General features: G+C 45.5%; 2 protein-coding genes, 1 long non-coding RNA gene and 1 pseudogene across 5 annotated transcripts in view; 2 read left to right on the top strand and 2 right to left on the bottom strand.

Moving 5' to 3' along the window:
- Nucleotides 1-27,730, bottom strand: part of LOC148668159 (uncharacterized) — a 204,585-nt gene that overhangs the window by 161,080 nt on the left and 15,775 nt on the right. The gene's annotated exons all lie outside the window — the stretch shown is intronic.
- Nucleotides 629-6,569, bottom strand: LOC148668162 (globoside alpha-1,3-N-acetylgalactosaminyltransferase 1-like; annotated as a pseudogene).
- On the top strand, nucleotides 10,633-17,121 carry LOC148668161 (E3 ubiquitin-protein ligase TRIM16-like). The gene is made up of 3 exons (XM_088632936.1): nucleotides 10,633-11,255; nucleotides 13,256-13,342; nucleotides 16,041-17,121. Exons 1-3 carry the CDS (start codon nucleotides 10,668-10,670, stop codon nucleotides 16,584-16,586), a joined length of 1,221 nt encoding a protein of 406 aa, XP_088489062.1. The 5' UTR covers nucleotides 10,633-10,667; the 3' UTR covers nucleotides 16,587-17,121.
- Nucleotides 22,338-27,332, top strand: LOC148668160 (uncharacterized). 2 transcript variants are annotated; one of them, XR_015936977.1, is made up of 4 exons: nucleotides 22,348-22,783; nucleotides 25,430-25,665; nucleotides 25,843-26,043; nucleotides 26,512-27,332. It is a non-coding gene; the product is annotated as an uncharacterized LOC148668160 (long non-coding RNA). The 2 variants fall into 2 exon arrangements; XR_015936976.1 differs by lacking the exon at nucleotides 26,512-27,332 and having other exon boundaries at nucleotides 22,338-22,783; nucleotides 25,843-26,491.

Genomic DNA, 27,730 nt, shown 5'->3' with positions numbered 1-27,730 from the left:
CCCAAAACTATAAAAATAGCCGTGCAGCTCCCCTTTGTTTTAAGAGTGCATGTGCAGCCTATATCAGCATCTTGCAAATATGCAGCAGATCACTGCAGATCCCATAAACAGAAACTGTCACCAGGACCTTGTGTTATATTGCAAATAGGGAGTTTTTATTTAAAAAGCTCTTGAACTGTATGACAAAATATAGTGACAAATTACGCGGCCCACATGTCTCTCCTCGCACAGAACGCATGTCCATTCCAGGAGATATCCCTGGTTTTTCGACCCTGAATCGGATAAAGGGGTCGGAAAATGGAAGGATGGAATGAGATTAAAACGTGTGTGTGTTCCTGTAAGGTTGAACCGGCTGCTGTTGACAGTTGGGAGGAGTGGGGGGGGGGTCAGAGGTTGGTTAAGCCACTGTGGTATGTTCCCGTAAACAGATTCAAACCCAAGACGGAAAGCCGCCTCCGGACGAATCGGTTGGATGCGGACGGTTGCCTTAACCCATCCGAACCGCTAACGTGACAAATCGTCTTCGGGAAAATGCATCATAACCTGTGACAGGATATGCCCGTCACGCCTCACTTTCGGTCAGTACTGGCGGCTCAAGTGCACAACCGGGAGGATCCGCCGCAACTGTCTAATTATCCCGGACTTCGGCGAGGTTCTTCCGGACAGTGGAGAAGCGGATGACCCTGACCTCATTCACACGCTGCTTCTGGTCGTCCCACATGTACTCGGAGGACAGCAACTTGGTGGGCTTGTTGCGGATCAGGTACTGGTTCAGGTGGCTCTCCTCCTGCCAGGCCGCCTCGACGTTGCTCCTCTTGTCCACCAGCAGGTTTTCCTTGCAGGTCTTGACCAGCCGGTACACGTTGTCGACGAGACTCCCAAACACGGCCGCCGGGTAGTAGAAGTCGCCCCGGTTGAAGGGGACGTGGGCGGCGGAGGCCGGCCGGCGCTCGTAGGGGAACTGGTCCCGGTGACTATAATAGAACCAGGCGTGCATGGCAGCCACCAGCCCGCCCAGCACCTCCGCGCCCACGCGGTTCTGGAAGCGCATGTCCACGTCCAGGCAGTAAATATACCGGGCCTCCCGGCGGATCCGCTCCTCGATGGTCTCCCGGATGATCTCCATCCGCCGCAGAGAGATCTCCTGCCAGCAGTCGAACTTGGGCACCTGGATGGCGGTGAGGTTCCTCCCGGGGGCCAGGGACACCTTTGGCACCTCGCCCGGATGGTCCCTGAAGACATAGTAGTTCAACCGGAACCCCACCAGGAAGTGTTTCTCCGCCGACTCAAGGAACCCCTTCAGGAACCGCATGTACCTGGGAAAAGAGGGGGAATGGTTCAGGAATGGAGGGGGCATGGTGGTTAGTCTTTGCTTCCTCGCAGTGATGGGGCCCTGGGGTGCTATTTCGCATGATGTCACCCTGGGTTAGAGTGGGTTTCCTCCGGGTGTTCCGGCTTCCTCCAACAGTCCAAAGACTGACGTGCTGGTGGGTAAATTGGCGTCTGGGGAAAATTGTCCCTGCTTTGAGTGTGTGTGTGCGCGCGTCTGTCTATGCATTTGCCATGAGATGGACTGGCGTCCCATCCAGGGTGCACCCTGCCATATTCCCTCTGCTTGCCTGGACACTCCACTCTTTTTTCTCTACCCCTCGGAAGACATATTTTCCCTTTCCAGGGCCTTTTCAATAGCGGATCCTAAATTTCAGCCCTGCTAAAGATTTTTTCTGCCGACTCCTTTTTCCAGGCATTTTCAAAAGCTGGCCTATATGAAGTGAAATGTATTAAAAAATCAACATTAAGAGTTTAGCCCCCCCCCATAGCCAGTTAAATCTGCCAGCTTGAGTTTGTGATTTGCTAAAATGGTCTACCCCTCAGCCAGGAATCCAGAAGTAAATTGGATCGACCTCTTTTGCCCTTGAGGGAACTTGTCTTGCACATCAAAAGCTCATGAACACATAACATTTTCGACAATAATAATGCGGTACAAGAACACTGCAATAACATAATACAAAACATTCAATTGCACTGCTCAATCAGAACTCCAGTACCATTAATAATAATAATAATAATAATAATAATAATAATAATAATAATAATTGCTTACACTTATATAGTGCTTTTCTGGACACTCCATAACTCTTCACAAGTAATGGGGAATCCCACTTCACCACCAATGTGCAGCCCCCACCTGGATGATGTAACAGCAGCCATAGTGCGCCAGAATGCTCCCCACACACCAGCTCTCAGTGGGGAGGAGAGCAGAGTGATGAAGCCAGTTCATTGATGGGGATTATTAGGAGGGCATGATTGGTAAGGGCCAATGGGAAATTTGGCCAGGACACCGGGGTTACACCCCTACTCTTTTCGAGAAACACCCTAGGATTTTTAAAGACCACAGAGAGTCAGGACCTCGGTTTTACATCTCATCCAAAGGACAGCACCTGTTTACAGTCCAGTGTCCCCATCACTATACTGGGGCATTAGGACCCACACAGACCGCAGTTTGAGCGCCCCCCGCTGGCCCCACTAACATCTCTCCCAGCAGCAGCCTCAGCTTTCCCAGGAGTCTCCCCTCCGGGTACTGACCAGGCTCACACCTGCTGAGCTCCAGTGGGGGCTGCCAGTGGTGAGCTGCAAAGTGATATGGCTGCTGGCATTAGATTTGAATCAAACAATTAGCTTGTAAAGAGTCTAAAAACAACAGTAGTAATAAGAGGCCTGCCTCTTTTTATTTTAGTGTTCAACAATAGAATGCTTTTAGTTAGAAAGAAAGTTAATGCTCTCTTAGTCTTGATACAGGGGATCTGGAACAGTGCCTCCTCCCAGAGTGTAGGAGAGCACATTCTAAAAGAAGGCACGGATAGAGAAGATATATTTTTGTTAAGTACTCTTTGTGATAAACATGTCTTACTTGCCAACCGTGAAGACTGTGGTTGCTATGGTGACATTGAGGGGCTTGTAGATCCTGTCGATGATCAAGGGGTCAAAGGTCCCATCTCAGACGATGGGAGCCAGCCAGGGGGTGACGGTCAGCACGTCTCTCCTCCTGGGACACAAGAGAGGCGATCAGGAACTCTGGAGACCCCAATTCCGGCTGGCGCCTTATTTTTACTTATGATTGCAGGGATTGAAACCCTGGGGGTGACAGTGTTATGACACAGACCAGCCAGCAGAGGGCAGCAGCTCAGACGCGTTGTCTTTATTTCCAGGCAAAGCCAACAGAAAGTGTAAATACATTTCCTTCACTTATCAAATTTATTACATTTAAGGCCTGTCGAAAACATCTAGTAAAAAAAGAAACGCTTCAGTTTGACCATGTTAACAGCAAGGCAGTCAGACCCAACATGAGAAATATGAGGATTTGAATACTCACGGGGGCTCCAGGACCTTAGTCTGTTTGAAAGCTAACCTGAAAGAAGGAAGACGGGGGTTTTCATTTGACATTTGTAGGGAGCAGATCATCGCTTGGCAACTATGGGATTAATTCTGATACTGAATTATCAAAGGATCATTAAGTATTATGCCAGCAGCCATATCACTCTGTAGCTCACCACTGGCAGCCCCACTGGTCAGTACCTGGATGGGAGACCTCCTGGGAAAAACTAAGGTTGCTGCTGGAAGAGGTGTTAGTGGGGCCAGCAGGGGGCGCTCACCCTGCGGTCCATGTGGGTCCTAATGCCCCAGTATAGCGACGAGGACACTATACTGTAAACAGGTGGCATCCTTCCGAAGAGACATAAAACCAAGGTCCTGACTCTCTGTGCTCATTAAAAATCCCAGGGCATTTCTCGAGAAGAGTAGGGGTGTAACCCCGGTGTCCTGGCCAAATTTCCCATTGGCCCTTACCAATCATGGCCTCCTAATAATCCCCATCTCTGAACTGGCTTCATCACTCTGAAAGCTGCTGTGTGCTGGAGCAGACTGGAGCATCATCCAGGGGGCTGCACACTGGTGACGGTAGTGGGATCCCCATGACTTGTGAAGAGCTCTGAGTGGAGTGTCCAGAAAAGAGTTTTGTTGCCTTGTTCTGAATCGCAGAACACGGCACTGCGCAGACCTGATGATTCAGTCTGCTTTGGAATGTAAATGGGAGGTTTTCCAAGTTACTGTGTACATTTTGCTTTCACTGTGGTTGTCGATGCTGATTCTCTCTAAGCCAGAAACTAGCATTGTAGTCCCCCTTTAAACCAAAGACAGCTTTATCATGTATTAACAAACCTCCTAATAAAGGGGGACTCAACAGATACCAGCGATAACTCTTACGCCTTTGGTTAGGTAGTAACATGTAGTGTGCGCAATGTGTCTGAGATGAAATGGGCAAAAACTCAAGTTTATTGTTCAAGTTTATTGTCATTATACTCATATACAGGTATCTGGTATAACAAAATGCTATTTAGATAGCTCTCGGACATAAGTAGTACAAGAAAAAAAAAACAACCACAACAATACAATTGTATAACAAAAGAAAGACAGAGACAACAGGCAGTGTGCAACAAACAACAACAGACGATGTGCAAAAACAGCAACAGGCAATGTGCAAAAACAACAACAGGCAATGTGCAAAAACAACAACAGGCAATGTGCAAAACAACAAAAACGTAACAGGTTATGTACAAAAATATGCATCAACAGAATGAAATAAAGGGATAGAAATTATGGGGAGTGAGCTTTTGACATGTAAGGTAGAGGTAGATTTTCAATGTGTGTTTGGGTTTTTGGTAAGAAAGAAGGGACTGTGAGGTTCAGATCATACGTGAGAGGTGAGGTGAGAGTGAGAGAGGCTGGGAGTTTAATAGTTTGATAGTACGGGGGTAAAAACTATCTCTGAGTCTGGTAGTCCAGGCCCGAATGCTCCAGTACCATTTTCCAGATGGTAGAGGGTCATACAGTCTGTAGCTGGGGTCTGTGGGGGTCTTTGATGATGCTTAGAGCTTTCCTCAAGCACCATCTGTCATAAATGTCCTGGATAGATGGGAGGGCAACCCCAGTGATGGACTGGGCAGTTTTCACCACCCACTGTAGGGCTTTGCGGTCAGCAGCACTGCAGTTGCCATACCACACTGTGATGCAGGCTGTCAGTGTGCTTTCTGTAGTGCATCTGTAAAAGCTAGTGAGGATCTGGGGACATATCTTAGCCTTCTTCAACCGTATTACGAAGTACAGGCGCTGTTGTGCTTTCTTGATCAGACAGGTGGTGTTGAGAGACCATGTGAGGTCCGCGGTGATATGGACGCCAAGGAATTTAAAGTTACTGACCCTTTCCACTTCAGTCCTGTTGATGTGGATAGGGGCATGTCCGGTTTGCAGTTTCCTGAAATCAATGATCAGCTCCTTGGTTTTGCTTACATTGAGGGTGAGGTTGTTGTCATCACACCATGTTGAAAGGAGATTGACCTCCTCCCTGTAGGCCCTCTCATCATTGTCTGTGATCAGACCTACAACTGTGGTGTCATCGGCAATCTTGATGATGAAGTTGGTGTTGTTTGGCCTTACAGTCGTGGGTGTAGAGGGAGTAGAGCAATGGACTAAGCACACACCCCTGGGGGACCCCAGTGTTCAGAGTTAGTGTGCCGGAGGTGTGGTTTCCAAGCCTGCCAGCCTAAGGTCTGCCTGTCAGGAAGTCCAGAATCCAGTTGCAGAGGGTGGTGTCAAGACCCAGTGCACTGAGTTTCATGACTAGTTTCTCTAGAATGATAGTGTTAAAAGCTGAGCTGAAGTCGATGAATAGTAGTTTTGCGTATGTGTTCTTTTTATCAGCAGAGTGTATGGCAATGGACATTGCATCATCTGTGGATCTGGTGGGCTGGTAGGCAAATTGGAATAGGTCCACTGTGTCTGGAATTGTGTCCTCAATGTGCCCCATGACCAGCCTCTTAAAGCACTTCATGACAACAGGGGTTAGTGCCACTGGGCAGTAGATGATGTTGGTTGTCTTGAAGCAAGTGGCGACTACAGCTTGGGGCAGGGACATGTTGAAAATGTTTGTGAATACACCTGCCAGTTGATTGGTGCCGGCTCTGAGGACGTGACTGGGTATGCTGTCAGATCCTGCAGCCTTGCGTGTGTTCACTTTTAGCAGAGATCTCCTCACCTCATCTGCAGACAGCGAGAGCACCTGGTCAGCTGCGGAGGTTGCAGCTCTGTTGACTGGTTCTGTGTTGCTCGCTTTAAACTGAGCATGAAAGGTGTTGAGCTTGTTAGGCAGGGAGGCATCATGCGCAGGTGCACAGATATTCTTCCTTTTGTAGTTTGCGAGGGCCTGTATATCTTGCCACATGCACCGTGGGTCATTAGTGGTGAAGTGTCCCTCTAATTCCCGTTTGAGTGTGTTTTTGCAATACTCTTCTTTAGATTGATCCTGGATGACTGTCACTTTAAACACATCACAGTCAGTGCATTAAAAACAGTCCTGCAGGACTGATTCAGATCCTTCATGCCAGACTCACCATCCTGACGGCTGGTTTCACTCGCCTGTGCAGCTGTCTGTATGCCGGGAGGAGAAACAGAGTGAAGTGGTCTGAGTTTCCACAGTGGGGGAGGGGTACGGCCTTGTAAGCATTCTGAATCATATTGTAAACGTGGTCCAGGGTGTTTTCTCCTCTCGTTAGGAAGGAGACATGGTATTTCGGGAGACCGGAGTTGAGATTTGTATGATTAAAGTCACCCACGATGATAAAGGCTGTGTCTGTCAGGGAAGCCGGTTCTGACTCCCGTGAAAATGCGTTGTTTAAAGACCCTATACGAGATGGTATAATCCGGTAGTGACTTGAGGAGGACATCAGGGAAGACACAGCAGGATCGGGTCGGGTAGAAACACTGGGGGTAATGACAGCAGTGAACTGCTGCATGGGGGGAGCGCAGACGAACGAGTCCAAAGGAAGTCCAATAGGGAAAATCAGGGCGCAGTCCAAGGTCCAAGTGCCAGGAGATCCATCCAAGATGAACTCTGGAACAGGGAACTAGGAACACAGATAATTAAAAGTTTGATGGGATAAAGCACTCCGAGCCACGGACTCAGTAGGTCAGGGGGCCGTGGTGAAGCCTTTGCCCTTGGGCCATTTCTGTGCCTGGTGGTAGGGTCTTCCAAAGCTGAGCCTAGAACTATGGAGATGCCAGGCTCAATAGGGAAAAGGGGAAGGACATAGCTGGGGCAAATAAAGCTGGGAACACAACAAAAAATGGTAGGAGCACCCTCTAGAGGAGGGATGATGATCGTGACAACGTCGGGATTTGCAGATTCCTATTTGTTTATTGCAGTACAGTACCTCTACATCGGGGGATGTAGACGGCGGTGATGATAATAATTGTAAATTCCCTCATCTGGGCACAACTGGGGTATAAAAGGAGACCCCCTCCTTAATGACTGTTTTCACACTGCCTGTCTGACTGTCCTCTTATCTTCAATCATAAGTACCAGGCTGTATCTTACTGGGCTGTGGGGCTGGGACTGTAGTGGAGGTCTGCTCAGGGATTAGTCTGTTCTGCCTGTGTGTCCTTTTCTCACCAATCAGATTGCTGTCAGCTCACACTGAATCACTGCATCCCAAGTTTGTGGTGCTCTGGTTCCAGCTGCTCCTTCTGTCACATTAATAAGTAAACTGTAGTAATTGTCCTTCGATCCCCCAGAAAAGGAGTGAATGTGAATCACAGGGCTGGAAACCTGTTGTTTTGTAGCATCTCTGGATACACAGTGACCTTCCTGCACAGTCCAGACCTCATTCACTGAGTCCCTTGTTAATTTACACCCTGACCTGAATCCAAATAAAATCGTTCAGTGTTTCAGTCTTTTCTAGACAGCGCATCCCTGGGATGACCCATGCTTGTCATCACCAACCCTGTCTGATCTGATTAACATGACAGCCTCATGTCTGTCTGGAGCTTCTAAAACACACAGTTTTTGCCGTCAGCTGTCAGAGAGATCTGTCAAGATGAAGGAGAGACAGACTCAGGAGTTTGAGACAGAAACACAAGATGGTAAAAAACAGCTCTTCAGAGGGAAACAGGGAAGAGATCTCTCTCCACACTGAGGCAGCCAGACCAACTACAAGAGGCAGATGTTGAGATCTCATCACAGGCTGTTAGGAATGTGGAGAAGGAGTGGAGCTCAAGAGAGAAGCAGGAGTGAATCAGGGTGAAACAGGGGCTGTGACTGTCAAGAAGCGCTAATTGTCAGAACACTCTGAGTGGTGCTGATTATGCGGTGGCCAGTCAGAATCGGTTTACTGGTTGCTTCCTTGTATATAAGGTTGATTAACCCTGTATTCGGGGCTCAGCATTGTCAGATCTCCAGTGTCAGCTTGTACAGCCGGACCTGCTCCAGCACTTAAGCTTTCGGTTTCTTAGTTCTGGATCTTCGGCATAGACTCCTGGTTTTTCCTGGTTCAGATGTCTTCATGAATCCTATTCCATGTTCCTGGGTTGCGAAGTTCTTGGTTTTCTGGGTCCTGGTTTTCCCAGTGTGAATGGCCTTGTATCCGGTTCCTGGTGACAGGTGCCTTCGAATGGAGAAGCTTGGAATTTGGGACTCTGTATTTGGATTACATCGTAATCGCACAAGTCTGGTTTGGAGGGACCCAGTGTTTTGTCTTATGCCTGTATTTCAACTTGTAAATCCTGATATCCTGTTCGCCTGATATCCATGACCTTAGACTGTGTTATAGACAATGTTATATTGTAATTTCCCATGGGTTTGTTATAAAAACTTTGTATTCAAATGTATGTTCAGACTGTTGTTTTGGTTCTTGCCCTTTAAAGGCTTCCGCTGTGCTGCGCAGGGTCTGTTTAAGTTCTTTAGTGGTTTCTAATAATTTGGAAACCGTAACAGTGACACTGCCAGCACAGCTCAATCAGAGCCACCCTGTCTCACCGGTGTGCTGGATTAATACGACGCTGACTTTCACACACAGCACCAAATCCTGATTCCCAGTCCTGGGTCCCACTGTTCCAGGGCTCCAGAGAGGAGGTCTGACTGCTTCATCAGTGCTCTAGCAGTTGCGTTGTATTTCTGTGCTGAAATCCTTGTCAAAGCCAAAGAGAATCACAGAGACAGGGGTGTGATACTCTCTAGATAGAGGTGTCAGGAATAAGAGTGTTTACAGGCACAAGTGAGAGTCACACAAAGCAGCTGTAAGAGAGACTCAGTGGAGTTTTATTCACAACATGAGAGAAAATAACCAACACACAAAAACCTTTTCACACAAACAAAATCGATATTTTCTCTGTTTCTCACTCATTTTCTGACAGAGGATATTTTCTCTGTCCCCAGACAGAAGGAAAAGACAAAGCCAGAAAGACTCAAATGGGTTTTAACCCTTTACACAGCAAACCAGGATTGTCTGCAGGAATCAGCAATGACCTGTTAATGAATCAACGAATTAACCAAGTTAATGAATCAGAAATTAATTATTCATGATCCTTCATTAATAATAAAGAGGGATGTTTAAATATTGCAGTTTTGAAGCCAGCAAGTGCTATTTTGTCAGTCACAGGCTGTTGGACTCTGCTGTATCACACATTTAAAATCTCCATGAAGATGTGGATTTCTGGTGTAACAGTGCAGTGTTACGAACCCTGCCTCCCGGCAACGGAGGAGGCAGAAGTAGGCGTAGCCCCTATCTATCAGTTCACCTATCAGTTTTCCCATTAACCACCACACCCCCGTCTCATCCTACTTAAACACCTGTCCTTCCCTACCTCGTTGCTCAGTATTGGTTTTCCCTATCGAGCTTCCTGGTTGCGCTTCTTCTACTCTGTGTTTGTCTTGGATTTCGGCTTACGGTTTTTCCCTTTGGACTTCGGCTTTTCGGATCGTACTTTCGCTCTGTTTTGGATTACTGGCTACCCCTGGATTCTCGGATTGCTCTACGGACTACGACTTCGGATTACTCTTCGGCTTCGGTACACGTTCCCTTTCGGATATCTTGCTTCCCCTGGACTCTCGGCTCGTTCCTACGATTACGGTTTGCTTTCGGATTACGACTTGGCTTTGTTCGCTCCTGCAAGTGGGTTCACTCACTCGTTCGGTCCCGAACTCGTAACATGCAGGTTCTGGGGAGGAGCGGTCCTTGTCTCCCCTTGAGGGAGTCTGTTAGTTGAAGCCTTGAATTCGTCTTCTCTCAGCTGCAACTAACCCAGGCAACTAACCTGGTCCCTCTGGGGAAGTGTTCAGTGTGTGACTAAAGAGCTCCCACAGCTGTGGCTCATCCAAAATTAACTGCCCCAGCTGTGGTTGTCAAGGTAACCCATCACCCTTAGACAAGGGCTCTGCCTTCACACAGAACGTGCCACCGCTTAATGCCAAACTGGGGAGAACACTGGGGTGTAGTTGAGAATGACCTGTGAGAAGACAGAAACCAGCCAGCAGGCAGCTGGCTGATCCTGTAGTCATCCTCTGCAGGGCACTGAGACTCTCAGCCCATCTGCAAGTACAATCTGACCACAGGGAGAGCCAGGCAGGGACAGAAGCACTTTCTCTTCATGGATCTAAATGCAATCAACATAGTGGAGTGCTGGGTGCTGGTTTCAAAACCACACCCCTTTTTAAGCCACATCCTTTACAAAGGACACACCCCCTGCATCTCCAGGAAGAGAGCTCAGACAAAAAGTTCAATTTCACCTCTGCTGAAACAGCTCTCTAGTTCCTTGTGGTGTTTGTGCTGAATGACAAAATGGCAACAGCAGGTGATTTCCTGGATCAAGACCAGTTCAGCTGCTCTGTGTGTCTGGATTTGCTGAAGGATCCAGTGGCTCTTCCCTGTGGGCACAGCTGTATGGGCTGTATTAAGGCACACTGGGATCTGGATGATCACACTGGCGTCTACAGATGCCCCCAGTGCAGAGAGACCTTCACTCCAAGACCTGTTCTGCGAAGGAACACCATGCTGGCTGAACTGATGGAGAAACTGAAGCAGACATGGCTCAGCGCTCCTCCTCCTGCTCACAGTCCTGCTGGCCCTGGAGATGTGCTGCGTGCTGTCTGCACTGGGAGTCAAGCGAGAGCTGTGAAATCCTGCCTGATGTGTCTGGCCTCTTACTGCCAGACTCACCTCCAACCTCACCATGAAGTTGCCCTTTTGAAGAGACACACGCTGGTTGATGCTACTGGACATCTGGATGAACTTGTATGCCTGAATCATGACAAACCCCTGGAGTTCTATTGTCGTACTGATCAAAACTGTGTCTGTTATTTGTGCACAATGGATGAACACAGAGGTCATGATAGTGTCTCTCCTGCAGCAGGAAGGACTGAGAAACAGGTGAGGACTTTTTTTTTACTGAGGGCTTTCAGGTACAGGGGAAACAGGGGTGTTAGGAGTGTGTGATGATAAGGTGTGTGTGAGTTGATCTTTACACACCATGTGTTCTGGAGATTAAAAAAAAACAGGTTTTCACTGTAATAGTTCATAGAGGAACAAGGAAGTATTTCCAAAGTTATCCAGGTGTTTCTTAGCTCAATCCATGTCCACAGAGATCTGAAATTCTTACACAGACAGACTCATCACAATAACCTCTGACTGGAACAACTAGGGCAGCTCTTCATGAATTCCTTATGATCTTAAGTCACAGATTAGTAGATCAGTGCTCTGCCAGTTATTCAGATTATTGTGTCACTGAAGAGATTAATGGACGGCAAATTTCATCCTCATCTCTTTGGAACCTGGACTGTGAGTGATCTGGGGTTAGTATCCACAGGTTGGTGTGAGGACAAACTGTTCTGTCCTGCTAGGATTCCTGTTGCCTTCATATACCAAAAACTGGGCTCTGATTGCCACATCCTAAATAGCAGAACAGACAGAGGAAGATGAACCACCTGGAATGTCTCAGCTGCTGTTCCGATGGGCAAAGGCTGTAGCTGAAAGAGACCTCCAGTCTACTGGTCTCCATGCCACTTGATCATGGTGTCGTTACATAAACAGGTGAGGAAGCTGGTCTCTCTACCACAGAAGGTGTCACACAGACCTCTTCCACCCCCAACACATCCTCCACATCCTTCAGGGATCAGAACAGTGATATCTGGAAGCTCCTGGTCCTGGTCAGGTTTCTGGGATGTCAGGTATCTGGGCAGAGACAGAATGTATTTTTTATGTTTAACAATCTTTAACATTGCTCACCCCTGTTGAGGAAGGAAAAAAGAGCCCAGTAAGATCTTACTGTGAACGAAAAACACAGAAGTATCAATCGGAATGTGAGACCTGGAACATCAGGACCCTCATGAGCTGTCCATACAGTGACAACCCATAACAGTAAACTGCATTTGTGACCATAGAATAGAGGACAGGATGTAGGACATCAATATCACCACTCTGAGAGTAACACTACAAGCTTGAGATAAGCTGCTTCAGGAATGCTGAATCAGAGGCAGAACATTAGACTGATGGAGCTGGACTCACAATTAAGAACAAAATTTCCCATTGGCCTTAACCAATCATGGCCTCCTAATAATCCCCATCTATGAATTGGCTTCATTACTCTGCTCTCCTCCCCACTGATCGCTGGTGTGTGGTGAGCGTTCTGGCGCACTATGGCTGCCGTCGCATCATCCAGGTGGATGCTGCACATTGGTGGTGGTGGAGGGGAGACCCCATTACCTGTAAAGCGCTTTGAGTGGAGTTTCCAGAAAAGCGCTATATAAGTGTAAGCAATTATTATTATTATTATTAAAATCCTCAACCACCTTCATGAGCTTCAGCTGGGGCCAAAGAGCTCCTCATCTCACAATAGCAGGGAAACAACAGGCTTGCAGAACTTTGAAGAAAGACAGATTCACTGTCCTTAGAAATTCGGCACAGGAGCTGCGAGAGATGGAGTTATTCACTAGGGTGCATCTGGAAATGTCAGCTCCAAGAATCATTTCCTCTCTTTTCCAAATGCTCAGAGGATGGATCAACAGGATAGGCATGCATCAATAATCTTGAGGACATTCCAGTCAATCTTGTGTTTAATGGACTGTTTGCTTTAATTGTTTCAGGGTAAATCCATCTTCTCGCTTGTGTTTTGAGAAATGTAATATATGAAAGTACATTAAATATGAATCAATATGTGTTTAGGAAAAAAAAAAGTAAGAAGAATACAGATTGTGATCTGAATAATCATGATTTATCAATCATGTACATTGATCCGGCCTGAAAATGTATGTGCTATGGTAGCAATATCTCAGGACTGTGCAGTTGTATTTTACTCATTACACTGTTCAGTGTCTTGTAGACAATGTATCTGTGCTGAGAGTGGGGAGAGAAATGTCTGCATTTCTCCACAGAAGCAGCTACTGACACAAACCCAGCAGAGTCTCCAGGAGAGAGAGAGGGAGCTGCAGGAGCTGAACCAGGCTGTGGAGTCACTCAGAGTGGGTATTGACAAGACTGAAGCTCATTTCCATAGCTGGCCACTGGACAAACCAGTACTCCTGGGAAACACAGTGGCATCATGTGACAATATTGTCATGTCATTTGCCAAACCGCTTTATACCCTATGGTGTCGCGGGAAGCCAGAGCCTACCCAGCAAGCAACAAGCATAAGGCAGGGTGCCAGTCTATCTCAGGGCAAGTGGAAGCCAATCAAACATGGGGACAATTTGGAGGCCACGGTAAAGGCCGAGGGGGGGAAATTTGGCCCGGACACCAGGATAACACCCTACTCTTAGTGAGAAATGCCCAGGGATCTTTAATGACCACTGAGAGTCAGGACCTTGATTTAGAGTCTCATCTGAAAGACGGCGCCCACTACAGTATAGTGTCCCCGCAGACCGCAGTGTGGGCACCCCCCGTTGGCAACCATAGCTTCTCAGGAGGTCTCCAATCCAGGTACTGACCCAGCTCAGCCCTGCTGAGCTTCAGTGGGCTGCCAGTTGAGAGCTGCAGGGTGATATAGCTACTGGTGACATGTGATAATATTATATCTCTTAAGGAACAAGTAATAGGTTTATTCCGTGCTGAAAAAAAGAAGAAAGAGAACACAACGTTTCGGCCGTGGAGCCTTCTTCAGGTGTGAGAGAGACAGGGCAGTGGGCAAAGGTAAAGTAGCGGGAGAACAAAGGTTGAGAGGGAGGAGGAGTGAGAGGCGGGAGCAGGGGACAGAAAGAGAGGCCAATCAAGAGGTGTGAAGTCAGAATGGGTGCAGAGAGGTTTGAAATGAAACTTCCAATGAATGGAGAAAATTTAAAAGAACAGTAATCTGTCGTTAAGGGAAGGGAGAATGTGTGATCCTAGCTGCAGAATAATTTTAGTTTCGGTGGTCTTTCTGATGTATGAGAATGTATGATGTATGATGTATGAGAATGTATGATGTATGATGTATGAGAATGTATGATGTATGTTTCTTCATACATCAGAAAGACCACCGAAACTAAAATTATTCTGCAGCTAGGATCACACATTCTCCCTTCCCTTTACGACAGATTACTGTTCTTTTAAATTTTCTCCATTCATTGGAAGTTTCATTTCACACCTCTCTGCACCCATTCTGACTTCACACCTCTTGATTGGCCTCTCTTTCTGTCCCCTGCTCCCGCCTCTCACTCCTCCTCCCTCTCAACCTTTGTTCTCCCGCTACTTTACCTTTGCCTACTGCCCTGTCTCTCTCACACCTGAAGAAGGCTCCACGGCCGAAACGTTGTGTTCTCTTTCTTCTTTTTTTCAGCATGGAATAAACCTATTACTTGTTCCTTTGCAGCCTACGCATGCTGACGCAGCTACCCACCTGAACTTATATCTCTTAATACACCCAACAAATCTAATTTAGAACATCCAGTATAGTGGTCATGTAGAGATGGAATCCAGTCAACCAGCAACTGGAACAAGTTTTAGTTCTGAGGAGCCTAATTCACACTGATACCTAAATGTGAGGACATACTGATGTTCTCCATTCTGCCTGAAACTCTGACACTGCATCAGTATATTACCTCAATGACTATCGGGACTGTGAGTGTGACATGAGAAGTTTAAATTCTTCCTGTGATCAGGGATAGAGGGACATCTTTTCTGTCTTCAGTTGGAGTGTTTTCCTCTGTAATAATGCTAACAATTCCTGTGTCTCCTCATTCAGAGCATACAGAAGCCACATAAGAGATGAGTTACCTTCTAACTAAATACAAAGCAACCTGCAGTTAAATCTCTCTCTCATTGCACCCTGGAAGCCACCAAATTAACAGGAGCCTATATCCCTATCCATAAACATGCACCGTAAGCAAAAAAGACGTTTCTAATTGAAGTATCCTTTACCCAGGAAACCCAAGTTCCCTAAAAACACAGAATAGCGTGCTCTCTCTAACAAGGTTCAAATTCTCAGCTCCAGTCAGGTTTGGTTTGGATGATCATGAAGTGGGGGCTCTCGCCTGGCGCAAGTTTCAAGTCCCAACTCCTGCGGACTCCTCTATCGTCTCCTTGTTTCTCCCCCCCTTTTTTCTGTGATCTTAATGTCATCTTATATTGTGTTCTATACTGCTCCTTGACAATCGTTAATCCAGCCCTTACCTAGGTACTAAGGTAAATTTTAAAATTGTTTCTACTCCAGACCTCAGCAAACATCCTCTCTAGTTTGAAGTTAGAAGTGTTTATTGTTCCAAGTGTCACAAACCTTATCTAAAATCTAAAATCTTCTCAGTCAACTAACGTTGAAAGAATACACACACTGATACATACTCTGACAGACTGATACACACAATGATACACACACATTGATACACACACTGATGCACACTCTCACATACACTCTGACACACAGTATGACTCACACACTGATACAAATGGACGCATTGACACACATCTTATTTGAGACGGTGCAGTTTGCTGAAATTGTGTGTGGTACTATTATTTTCCAAGTGTGAGAGAAAAAGCTTGTGAAAAACAACCAAAAACAGTCACAGGGTTCAGGAACTCAGCATTTACTCATGAGTGTCAGGAGATGTATGTCTGTTCTGCCTGTCTATCCTCTGACCGTCTTCTTCTTTCCAATCAAAAACCCCAGGGTGTATCTTACTGGGCTGTGGGGGCTGGACTTTAGATGAGATCTGCTCAGGGATTCTGTTCTGCCTGTGTGTCCTCTGACTCTCCTCTTCTGTCCAATCAGATTCCTCCCAGCTCACGCTGGACCCCAACACAGTCAATACACATCTCTATCTGTCTGATGGGAGCAGGAAGGTGACCTGGAGTGACAAGGGCCAGAAATATCCTGATCACCCCGAGAGATTTGACAGCTGGAGACAAGTGCTGTGCAGAGAAGGGCTGTTTGGGACTCGCTGTTACTGGGAGGTGGAGTGGAGAGGGACAGGGGCTTTTATAGGCGTCACCTACAAAGGAATCGGCAGGAAAGGGGGCTTTGACTGTGTTCTTGGGCGCAATGACCAGTCTTGGAGTTTGTGCTGCTCTGGCTCAAGTTGCTCTTTCTGGCACAACAATGTGAGAACCGCAGTAACTGACCCTCCCTCCTCCAGAATAGGAGTGTATGTGCACCACAGGGCAGGAACTCTGTCATTTTATAGCATCTCTGGAGACACAGTGACCCTCCTGCACAGAGTCCAGACCTCATTCTCTGAACCCCTCTATCCTGGGTTTGTGGTGACAAGCTCTGTGACCCTGTGTCAGCTGGAATAGACCCTGTCCTAATGTCAGCCAGAGCTCTGAAACGCTGTCTGATCAATTAACAATAAATCTTATCCTGCTGTATCTGTCAGGGATCTGGCAGGTAGTTCTCCTAAGAACCTTTGCATAGCCGAAAGGTGAGATCAAAAGTGAAAAGTGATGTGATGGGTTCAGTTAGGAATGAGAGCGTGAAACAATGGGTTTGGGAATGTAATGGGGTTTGCGAGGGTGAGGGCGAGTGAAGGATGTGACAGTATCGGTGCCCTGACCTGACAGGAATGACTTTCTGGGTGTCTGTGTGGCGAAGAAGCCCCTATGATGCAGCAACACTGGGACAGTGCCTCCTGAACATCTGCTCCATCCAGGAGTCCTGACCTGGGGGTCAGTTCCACCACCCGTGCAGCATCAGTTCAGAACTGCAGACTCAGTTTCCAGTCTTATTTTCACATCCTGCCCAGTCAGTAAGACCTGCGAGGAGGACATTGTGTTGTAAACTTATCTATAAATGTTGGTATGGGTGATAAATAAATTGATTAATTTATTGTAACTGACATGGTGGATTGAGATTTATTAAGCTTTAGGGCTCAATCGAATTGTAACCCTACAGTCCAGAAACCAATGCTCCAGTCTGGGCTGTGTCATATTGTAACCCTACAGTCCAGAGATCACTGGTCCATTCTGGATGGTATAAGTTTGTAATCCTACAGTATAAAGACTGCTGGTCCAGTAAAGGCTGTGTTGTATTATGAGCTTATAGTGCAAAGATCACTGGTTCATTGCTCATTAACATCACACATAAAAAACATAATATTAATATATTATTAACTGATTTGTGTGTAACCAAGGACTGTTTTAATGTAACTGAATTGTGCCATTCATTCTCTCATTCATCTGGTCTGTGGGTGAAATGGAGCAGACTTTTAATGTCTAGAAAACTGCAGAGAACTGTGTTAACCTTTACATGTTAAAAGAACACAAAGGTACTCACGTTCAGCATATTCACAATGCTTATTTAAAAAAAAATGGGAGTAAAATATGTCAAAATGCCACAATTATTTCAATTCAGTTATTATTTGGAAAGTAACAAAACAAATACCTCATTCACAAATTCACATCCAGAACTCAATGGCAACATTGCACATTTCAAACTTCTCCTTGAGTCTTTCAATAATTGCATTATGGATCCGTTAATCCTGCTTTGGCCTAAAGTCAAAATTAATTCTACATTTCCAGTGTTATGTCATTTGTGTCACCATCCTATTGCTTTCACTCTGCACACAAATTCAGCAGTAATTGTTGGAATCCATGCTGATATGATATGCTCCCAAAATTGGCAAACAACTGAAAAGGAAATGTTAGCAAGCATCTGTACAGAAAATAGTGACTGACAGTAGTGAGAATGTAAATAGAGTACATACAGTATGAATTAATGAATGAAGTCAAGAGGCCTCTATTAGAGAGCATGTTGTATCTTGCTTTATAAGGATCTTCCTTGACTGAAATTTGGGGCATTGCGAAACCTGCAAATATACATCAGAGCATTTTTAACAAATAAATATATTTCATGAAGTCAATTTCAATTAAACATGAGACAAAATCAATTTCAATAAATTATAAAACCTGCCAATTTTTCAAAATCGCAAGACATTCCAGGCCAGTAGTATTTGTCAAGATTCAAGATTCTGATTATACAGTTATGCTTTTGATGCAAATCGCCATAATCGCTTCTATCAAACCAGCTAAATTCTAACTTGTAGTTTCCGGTAACGATTTTATTGTTCTCTTCGGTGTGGAGCCAGCAGTCAAACATTTATTTCTTCACCTTCTCGAATACTGTGCTAACATCCCCGTATGTGTAAAAATCAGACCAAAATGCACATTTTGATTTAAAAAAAAGGAAATCTAATTAATACACCTTGAAGACAATAATTTCCGCTAGCAAAAAAAAAAATCTGTCTCTGCTGCGCAATAGGTTCGCCCGTGCTCGTCGGTTAACTGAAAGGTTGTGTTTGAGCCCACCCAGGGATGTGATTTTTTTTTTAATATAGTGTTATAATTCCATATGATAATTGCTTACATTCACCTATGCTAATACTCATCGTTACTCAACCCTGATGTGGAGCACACCCATTGGTTACACACTGCAAGTCCCACTGCAAATCAAATCGGGGCTGGAAGTGAGCAATTTCTTCACCAGGTTTCTGATGTAAGCCAAATTGTACAAGATAAGAGGGTAATGTAGCCAGATCACTGAGGCTAGCTCTTATGGACTGCAAAATTCAAACTTATTTGTAGTTATTAATAGAGAATAGGAAAGGTCGATTTTACAGAAACTACGTATGAAAAAGGTTTAGGGCGAACTTTATAATTCCTAAAATTGCCTTTTAACAAATGAACTTAAAACAATGGCTAAAAATCGCAAAGCTGGGGTTTGACAGAAGATGAGATGAGATGGAGACGGAGACGGGGCTAGTGACACAGATGGACCAGGAGGGGACAGCAGATTGCAGAGGCAGGGGTGTAAACCAGAGTGAATGAGCTGTGGATTTTGGAGTGAGCTCAAGGAAGGAGGCTTGGGTCTTGTTTATGTTGTTCAAAATGTTTGTTCTACAGTTGTTGACTGCGGCCTATGTTGGCTTTCTCTTCTGGGTAGAGATTCATCCAGGAGTACCAAGGAGCTTTCAAAAGCTTGGGGAAAAAGCTCGGCTCAGTAGATGGGGATTTTTTTTTTTCCAAAGACCTTGATCACTTACAGGAAGACATGGTGAAGATGATCAAGGCATGTAGACTGGCAATGGTCATACACTCTGCCTTAGTTTGCCTCCATCAGACGGACCCTCCACACTGAAGGAGCCAAAATGAGACCACACCAAGAGGCCAATAGCAATTTGGAAAGCGATTTAGACTTTTATAGCCCAGCCAGAGCCAGTGTGCATGCAACAATATCCCAGACACTGCACAACTGGCCAGAAGGGGAAGATGACCACTCGGAAAAGGATTCAAATTCAGGACATGTTTAAAGGATTCAAATTAATTCCAAAGTTATGTGGAAAAATGGTTTTGGGGGCTGAAAATTGAATTATTTGCCAAAGTTTGAAAATTAAATATTTAGGCCAAAAAGTAAACAAAAAAGCCCAGTAGCCCAAGAAGGAACGTTAGTGTGTCAATCAGTGTATCACTCTGTAGTTTCTGTAGTTCTTCCGGTCAGTGTGTCAGGGAGTATGTCAATCAGTAGAAATGTCAGTCAGTGTGTCAGGGAGTGTGTCAGTCAGGAGTTCTGCCAGTCAGTGTCAGTCAGTGTGTCAGTCACTGAGTGTGTCAGTCAGTGTGTACCAGTATATACCATTATATGCGATCATGTCATTGTCTTCCTGCCCAGAAAACAAAAGGCATTCCAGTTGCATCAAGGTCTGAGGGTGATTCTCTAGACTGATGTCAGGCACCCTGCCTGTCTCGCTCCTGTAAGCCTGATTGGTCCCAAGACTGCAGAGTGAATTTGGTGGAAGTCCAGGACCTAAGTGTTGACACGTGAGCAGTGAAAAAGAATCATAAATTCTGCCGGGGAAATCATGCTCAGCAGCCTCTCTTGGAGTCTTGAAAAGGCCTACGGTCCTAGTAGGGTTGGGGATTTTACAGTGGGCAGTGGCAAATGAGTTCCAATTGTGCTGACATGGAACAGCCCAAAAGAGCAAATTTTGGGACTTTAACACATCTTTCTCCTATTTGCTAGAAAGGGTGCCCAACAGCTCAGATATTCAAGGAATGGACCACATCCAGGTTCCAGCTATCAAAGAAATGTAAATGAGGAGAATAAAACACAATCTGCAACTGACTCCTAGAAACAAATAAAAAGTCCAGAACCAGGAAAGTAATCCAGGAAGTCAACAATTGAACAGAAACCAATAACAAAGTCAAGAAAAATGCCAAAGTCTAAAACCAGGTAAGGAATGCAGGGAGAAAAACGAAACACCAAGAGCATGGCACAACAAACATGTAGATCGGGTACAGACATCTGCTTAGTCTGTGGGTCTGCTGTGCAGCTGGAGTAGCAAAGGGAGATTGCAGTGCCCTCTGGTGGCGACATGATGGAACCATAACATTTAAGGGCATAATGAACATCATCTTTGAAAGAATAAACGTCCAACCTGTAGAAGTATCAGGAATATTCAAGGAAAAGGGGAAACATAAAAGTAGAAATAATCTGAACATTTTGGCAAATAGAAAGAATTGTTAGTGTTTTTATTAGTTCACGGTATTTGGTAAGGGACTTGATGTTGAGATAATAGCTGTGATGTTTGGGAAGGCAAGAACATATTGACCTGAATAATATTGACTCCTCAGTTATCAGTGAGGAGGAGAGCAGAGTAATGAAGCCAATTAATAGATGGGAATTATTAGGAGGCCATGATTGGTAAGGGCCAATGGGAAATTTTGCCAGGACTCCAGGGTTACACCCTTACTCTTTTCGAGAGACGCCCTGGGGTTTTTAATGACCACAGAGAGTCAGGACCTCGATTTAATGTCTCACTGTCACTATACTTGGGCATTAGGACTCACATGGACTGCAGGGTGAGCACCCCCTGTTGGCCCCACTAACACCTCTTCCAGCAGCAACCCCAACCTTTTCCCCGGTACTGACCAGGCTCACAACTGCTTAGCTTCAGTGGGTTGCCAGTGTGAGTAGCAGCATTGTTTATATTACAGGCACCAAAAAGAAAAAGCATGAGGTGGAAGATGAGTGTGTGGGGCAGTGTGGATTGTCTCTGTCCTATCCAGATTAGGAATGAATGTGAAGAATAAAACATAATATTTTACTCTGTGATGGTTGTGGTCTTGGTGGAACAAGCACTTTCCTGTACTAGATATCATACTCACAAAACCTGATGTATCTTTCTGTTTCTTTCTGGTAATGTTGCTCCAGTAATGGAACTTTTAGACTAGATATATGATGTAGGATGTCGGAGGTGATATGTTAGCAGTCAAAAAGAACCTGTTGTGGTAATAGATCTGTACAGACTGGTAATTGGCTGACAGACCTGGGACATGATAATATACAGGAATTCAGGCAGAGAGTCTTTGTTTATTTTAACAGAGCAGTGGTTTGCTATTGTGAAGACTGAGTCTGTCCAGAGACTATTATATCCATTGAGACAGTAAAGCTCTTCGGTATCAGATGAATGTTCGACTAACAACGCTATAAAAACAATGCAGTGTCGACCATGAAGATGTCTGAACAGCCGAAATGTTGTTTCTGTTTCTCTCCCGTTCATTTGAGGGATCAACATGCTGTAAACGAGTCACATGTTCGCGGTGCTCCGGGATTTCTGTACGTCGGCTTGTTCAATGTGCTTTCCCCCGGTTGCCATGACGACAGGAGTCCAGCAGCCACGGAGCCCCTGAATCGTGTTTGCAGTGACACGGCGCTCTCGCGTTTGATAAAGTTATTTTAGACACTTCCCACCCTTTTCTGAATACAACAAATACGCAAACAAATACACAATTAAAATTAGGACAGGACAAACCGTGATAAGTAAAACATACTGATTACAGAACACGTACAGTAACTAAAAGGCTAAAACCGACGCGAGACCGTGTTTACCCTACTCGGGTAAATTACATTCACTGACTAAAACACGGCGAGTTCGGGGTTCCCAGTCCTGGTCCCTGGGTCACCTGGCTCTAGGTTAGCTGTGTCCCAGGCTGATGGTTCAAGCTGTCTGTTTCACAGGAGACAGGTGCGTCTGTGTGAACCTGCGCCCAGGTGTGTCGCCTGCTGTCACTCAGAGCTGTCTGTCCCGCGCGCACAGGTCAGAAATAACCCAGCCAAGGAGTATTAGTGCTTTATCAACAAACTGTAATAACTTTTATTTTATACAGTATCTTTCCTGGGGCCTCTCATGATATCAGTTTGTATATAATTTCCCTATGTCGTTTTTTTTTACCAGTAAAAACAGTATCTGCGATACACACAAGCAAATACACGGGCTTTCTGAGCACCGCCCACGTGTTAAACGAGTCTGACAGGTTACCGAAACCGAAAGTACTTGAGTGTTACGAAACACCAGCGTCCTCACCTGCACAATCACCTTCGCTTTGGTGTTTTAAGGGCTCTTTTTCTTTTTTAAGAGCTCGAATCAAACAGAGCAGGATCATGATGATGCTGTTCGCGGCTCTGGTGGTTTTGGGTCTTCCAGGCTGGGTCGCTGGAGGTGAGTCCTGCTGGTGCTTTTCCAGATGCACGAGTAGTAAGCTCGTGATAAAGGCTCGCTGTTTTTTTTATGTTTATGTATCGCTAAAGCTATACTTTAATAATTATTTTATTGTCGTCACTTAGTTTGCGTCTGTACATTTCGGTTACAGCCTTGGGGGTCATTAATTATGATAATTATGATACGCTTTCCGTAAACAACAACAAAAACATAATTTCCTCTTCACGTCTCAATTCCATAGATTTAACGTACAAACAGGCCTGTTGTCATGACTGAGTGATTTCTAGCAATTTGTGTCTTGCCAGACTCACCTAGCTGGGTAATTTCATAAAGGTCCAAGGAAAGTGTGCTCATATTTGGAGCAAAAGTGTCTGCAGCGCTGAAAATTGACGGACCTGAAAAGCTGGGAGAGGCAGTGACAAAAAGGCTGTATTTATACACATGAACTGATTTATGTTAAATCAGCTGATTTGGTATGAAAAAAAAATGCAAACAAACCATCTCTCCAGGACCACTGTTAATATAATATTATATTATACATTATATTATGTATTATATTATACATAATATAATGTATTATATTATATATAATACTGAATACACACCTGAAGAAGGCTCCACGGCCAAAACGTTGTGTTCTCTTTCTTCTTTTTTTTCAGCATGGAATAAACCTATTACTTGTTCCTTTGCAATATAATATAATGTTGAGTGTGTCTGTATTAACCTCTCTTAATGCAGTGTAATGTCCAGTCAGTGTGTCTCTATTAACCCCTCTCTCTCTCGGTGCAGTGTTCATGTACTGGAGTCTCCAGTCAGTGTGTCTGTATTAACCCCTCTCTCTCTCTCTCAGTGCAGTGTTAATGTACTGGAGTGTCCAGTCAGTGTGTCTGTATGAACCCCTCTCTCTCTCAGTGCAGTGTTCATGTACTGGAGTGTCCAGTCAGTGTGTCTGTATTAACCCCTCTCTCTCTCAGTGCAGTGTTCATGTACTGGAGTGTCCAGTCAGTGTGTCTGTATTAACCCCTCTCTCTCTCAGTGCAGTGTTCATGTACTGGAGTGTCCAATCAGTGTGTCTGTATGAACCCCTCTCTCTCTCAGTGCAGTGTTCATGTACTGGAGTGTCCAGTCAGTGTGTCTGTATGAACCCCTCTCTCTCTCAGTGCAGTGTTCATGTACTGGAGTGTCCAGTCAGTGTGTGTGTATGAACCCCTCTCTCTCTCAGTGCAGTGTTCATGTACTGGAGTGTCCACTCAGTGTGTCTGTATGAACCCCTCTCTCTCTCAGTGCAGTGTTCATGTACTGGAGTGTCCAATCAGTGTGTCTGTATGAACCCCCCTCTCTCTCAGTGCAGTGTTCATGTACTGGAGTGTCCAGTCAGTGTGTCTGTATGAACCCCTCTCTCTCTCAGTGCAGTGTTCATGTCCTGGAGTGTCCAGTCAGTGTGTCTGTATGAACCCCTCTCTCTCTCAGTGCAGTGTTCATGTACTGGAGTGTCCAATCAGTGTGTCTGTATGAACCCCCCTCTCTCTCAGTGCAGTGTTCATGTACTGGAGTGTCCAGTCAGTGTGTCTGTATGAACCCCTCTCTCTCTCAGTGCAGTGTTCATGTCCTGGAGTGTCCAGTCAGTGTGTCTGTATGAACCCCTCTCTCTCTCAGTGCAGTGTTCATGTCCTGGAGTGTCCAGTCAGTGTGTCTGTATGAACCCCTCTCTCTCTCAGTGCAGTGTTCATGTACTGGAGTGTCCAGTCAGTGTGTCTGTATGAACCCCTCTCTCTCTCAGTGCAGTGTTCATGTCCTGGAGTGTCCAGTCAGTGTGTCTGTATGAACCCCTCTCTCTCTCAGTGCAGTGTTCATGTCCTGGAGTGTCCAGTCAGTGTGTCTGTATGAACCCCTCTCTCTCTCAGTGCAGTGTTCATGTCCTGGAGTGTCCAGTCAGTGTGTCTGTATGAACCCCTCTCTCTCTCAGTGCAGTGTTCATGTCCTGGAGTGTCCAGTCAGTGTGTCTGTATGAACCCCTCTCCCTCTCAGTGCAGTGTTCATGTACTGGAGTGTCCAGTCAGTGTGTCTGTATTAACCCCTCTCTCTCAGTGCAGTGTTCATGTACTGGAGTGTCCAGTCAGTGTGTGTGTATTAACCCCTCTCTCTCAGTGCAGTGTAAATGTACTGGAGTGTCCAGTCAGTGTGTCTGTATGAACCCCTCTCTCTCTCAGTGCAGTGTTCATGTCCTGGAGTGTCCAGTCAGTGTGTCTGTATGAACCCCTCTCTCTCTCAGTGCAGTGTTTATGTCCTGGAGTGTCCAGTCAGTGTGTCTGTATTAACCCCTCTCTCTCAGTGCAGTGTTCATGTACTGGAGTGTCCAGTCAGTGTGTGTGTATTAACCCCTCTCTCTCAGTGCAGTGTAAATGTACTGGAGTGTCCAGTCAGTGTGTCTGTATGAACCCCTCTCTCTCTCAGTGCAGTGTTCATGTCCTGGAGTGTCCAGTCAGTTTGTCTGTATGAACCCCTCTCTCTCTCAGTGCAGTGTTTATGTCCTGGAGTGTCCAGTCAGTGTGTCTGTATTAACCCCTCTCTCTCAGTGCAGTGTTAATGTACTGGAGTGTACATACTGTGCAGTAAGTATTAACATACTATTTCTTTTTTTTCCAGAGAGACATATTTTGGTAGACTCATATATGGTTGAACTTGGTTCGGAACAGAATGGGAATTCCAGGGCTTAGTCTCTCTGGATGTGGAGCCCTTGATGGAGTACAGCAGTGGAATGAAGCGTGTCATGTTCAAGCAGGACTGGCTGAAGCAGGTCGCAATAGGTTCTGCAAACCAATGCATTCTGGAGGAGCTTTTCTTCTTTGAAATGATGAAAGAGCTAAAAAACGTAACTGGTGGTGAGAGGAAAAACCTAATATTTTGTCACAAATATGTGATATTTTGTCCTCACATGTATAGAACTCTTTGTTGACACATAATGTTGATTGCCTGTGAATTGTGTATGTTATTTCTCTGGTGGTCTCTCAGGTGTTGAATAGAGATAACAGTGAAGCTCATTCTTGTCCATCTCTCAGGGGTTCATGTCCTGCAGAGGTTTGTGGGTTGCTCAAAGGATGAGAAAGGAAGGGTGGAATCATTCGACTGGATTGGGTACGATGGGGAGGACATGCTCGAGTTCGACAGCTTCAACACCCAGTGGGTGAATCTCTCTCCAATCCACCAGTCTCTCAAGATGCACATGGACCGCTACCTGAAGTTTAGGGGACATCACTCAGGTGAGTGTGTGAAAGGAAATTGTGCCAAAATATGGGCCAGGACTTAGGTGTGCATAAATGTGCCAGTAGCCACATCACCCTGTAACTCACAACTAACAATCCCCTGAAGCTCAGCAGGCATGAGCCTGGCCAGTACCTGGATAGGAGACCTCCTGGTAAAGTTAAGGTTGCTGCTGGAAGAGGTGTTAGGGGGGACAGTAGGAGATGCTGACTCTATGGTCTGGGTGGGCCCTAATGCCCCAATATAGTGATGATTGTGAAAAGGCACTGTCCTTCAGATGACATGTAAAACCAAGGTCCTGACACTCTTTTGTCATACAAAATCCCAGGGCATCTCTTGAAAAGAGTAGGGGTGTTACCCTGGTTTCCTGGTCAAAAAATGTCCAATTGGCCTTTATCCATCATGGCCTCCTAAAACTCCACATTTATGAACTGGCTTCATCACTCTGTTCTCCTCCCCACTGACAGCTGGTGTGAGGGGAGTGTTCTGGCACACTACGGCTGCCTTTGCATTGTCCAGGTGGGGGCTACGCTTTGGTGGTGGTGTGGAGGGGAGTCCCCATTACTTGTAAAGTGCTATGAGTGGAGTATCCAGAAAAGTGCAACATAAGCGTAATTATAGAGGGAGTGTGCTTTGGGTCTAGAGTTTTAAGGAGCCTCTACCCTCTTGACCCTGTCTGTTTAAAATGTAGTTTCCTCTATGCAGGAAGAGAACTATAAGTCCCAAGATACCTTGGGGGGAAACAGCCTGCTCATTTTTTTTCTGAGCTGTGAGGAATTATCAGCCTTCTCTCTGGCTCCAAAGGTGGTGGCTTACAAGTCGGGGCCTTTTGTTTGAAGAGAACCTGAGAGACAGTCTAGCTTTTGGTGATGGTTTATTTTAGACTCTAGAGAGAACAAAGTGAGTAATACTGAAGAAGTTGCTCATATTATTCCTCCTAAAAATAGGGAGCTGTGTTTTTATTTTTGGTTGGTTTTACATATGGTTTTGTAAAGCTCTCAAGGCTGAAGTACTTTACTGACCCTTCTCTGGTAATACAATGTTAAGATCCTTGTTGGTTGTGACCCAGCGAACTCTGAAATTATTCCAGAATAAACAGATAAGAAGCATGTTTGTGTTCAGTCAGTGTGTCTGTATTAAAACCTCTCTTTAAGTGTAGTTTTAATGTACTGGAGTGTCCAGTCAAAGTCTGTATTAACCCCCCTCTCTCTCTCAGTGCAGTGTTAATGTACTGGAGTGTCCAGTCAGTGAATCTGTATTAACCCCCTTTCTCTCAGTGCAGTGTTAATGTGGAGTGTCTAGGCAGTGGGTCTCATTAATCCATGTCTTTCAGTCTCTCCTCAGGTGTTTGTCTCTGCCAAGCAAACGGGATTCTTTCAGACTCTCTATCTCTCCTGTCTGGTCACTGGTTTCTACCTTGGAGACATAGTGGTCAGTCTGTCCAGGAATGGAGAGAACGAGACAGAGGAGGTGCAGTCTAGTGGGATCAGAGTGTGGAGATCAAAGCCAGTGAGAGAGAGGAGTACAGATGTACTGTTATTCACCGTGGCTCCAACTACAATGTTACATTGACATGGGGTACATCACTGGAACTCTTCAGATTATATTGTACTAATTCTACACTGAAGCTCTCCAGTCTCCTGTGCTATAGACATTGACACACTGTAAAACTCTGTGCTGTGTGTG

Source organism: Lepisosteus platostomus, chromosome 5 (assembly GCF_059453375.1).
Source record: "Lepisosteus platostomus isolate fLepPlt1 chromosome 5, fLepPlt1.hap1, whole genome shotgun sequence".
NCBI classification, from domain to species: domain Eukaryota; kingdom Metazoa; phylum Chordata; class Actinopteri; order Semionotiformes; family Lepisosteidae; genus Lepisosteus; species Lepisosteus platostomus.
This window is presented reverse-complemented; position numbering and strand designations above follow the sequence as displayed.

Coding starts and splice junctions, on each gene's coding strand:
- LOC148668161 (XM_088632936.1), top strand. CDS start 10,668: ATGGCAACAGCAGGTGATTTCCTGGATCAAGACCAGTTCAGCTGCTCT. Junction 11,256..13,255: donor CAGGAAGGACTGAGAAACAG/GTGAGGACTTTT, acceptor ATTTCTCCACAG/AAGCAGCTACTGACACAAAC. Junction 13,343..16,040: donor AGGCTGTGGAGTCACTCAGA/GTGGGTATTGAC, acceptor TGTGTCCTCTGA/CTCTCCTCTTCTGTCCAATC.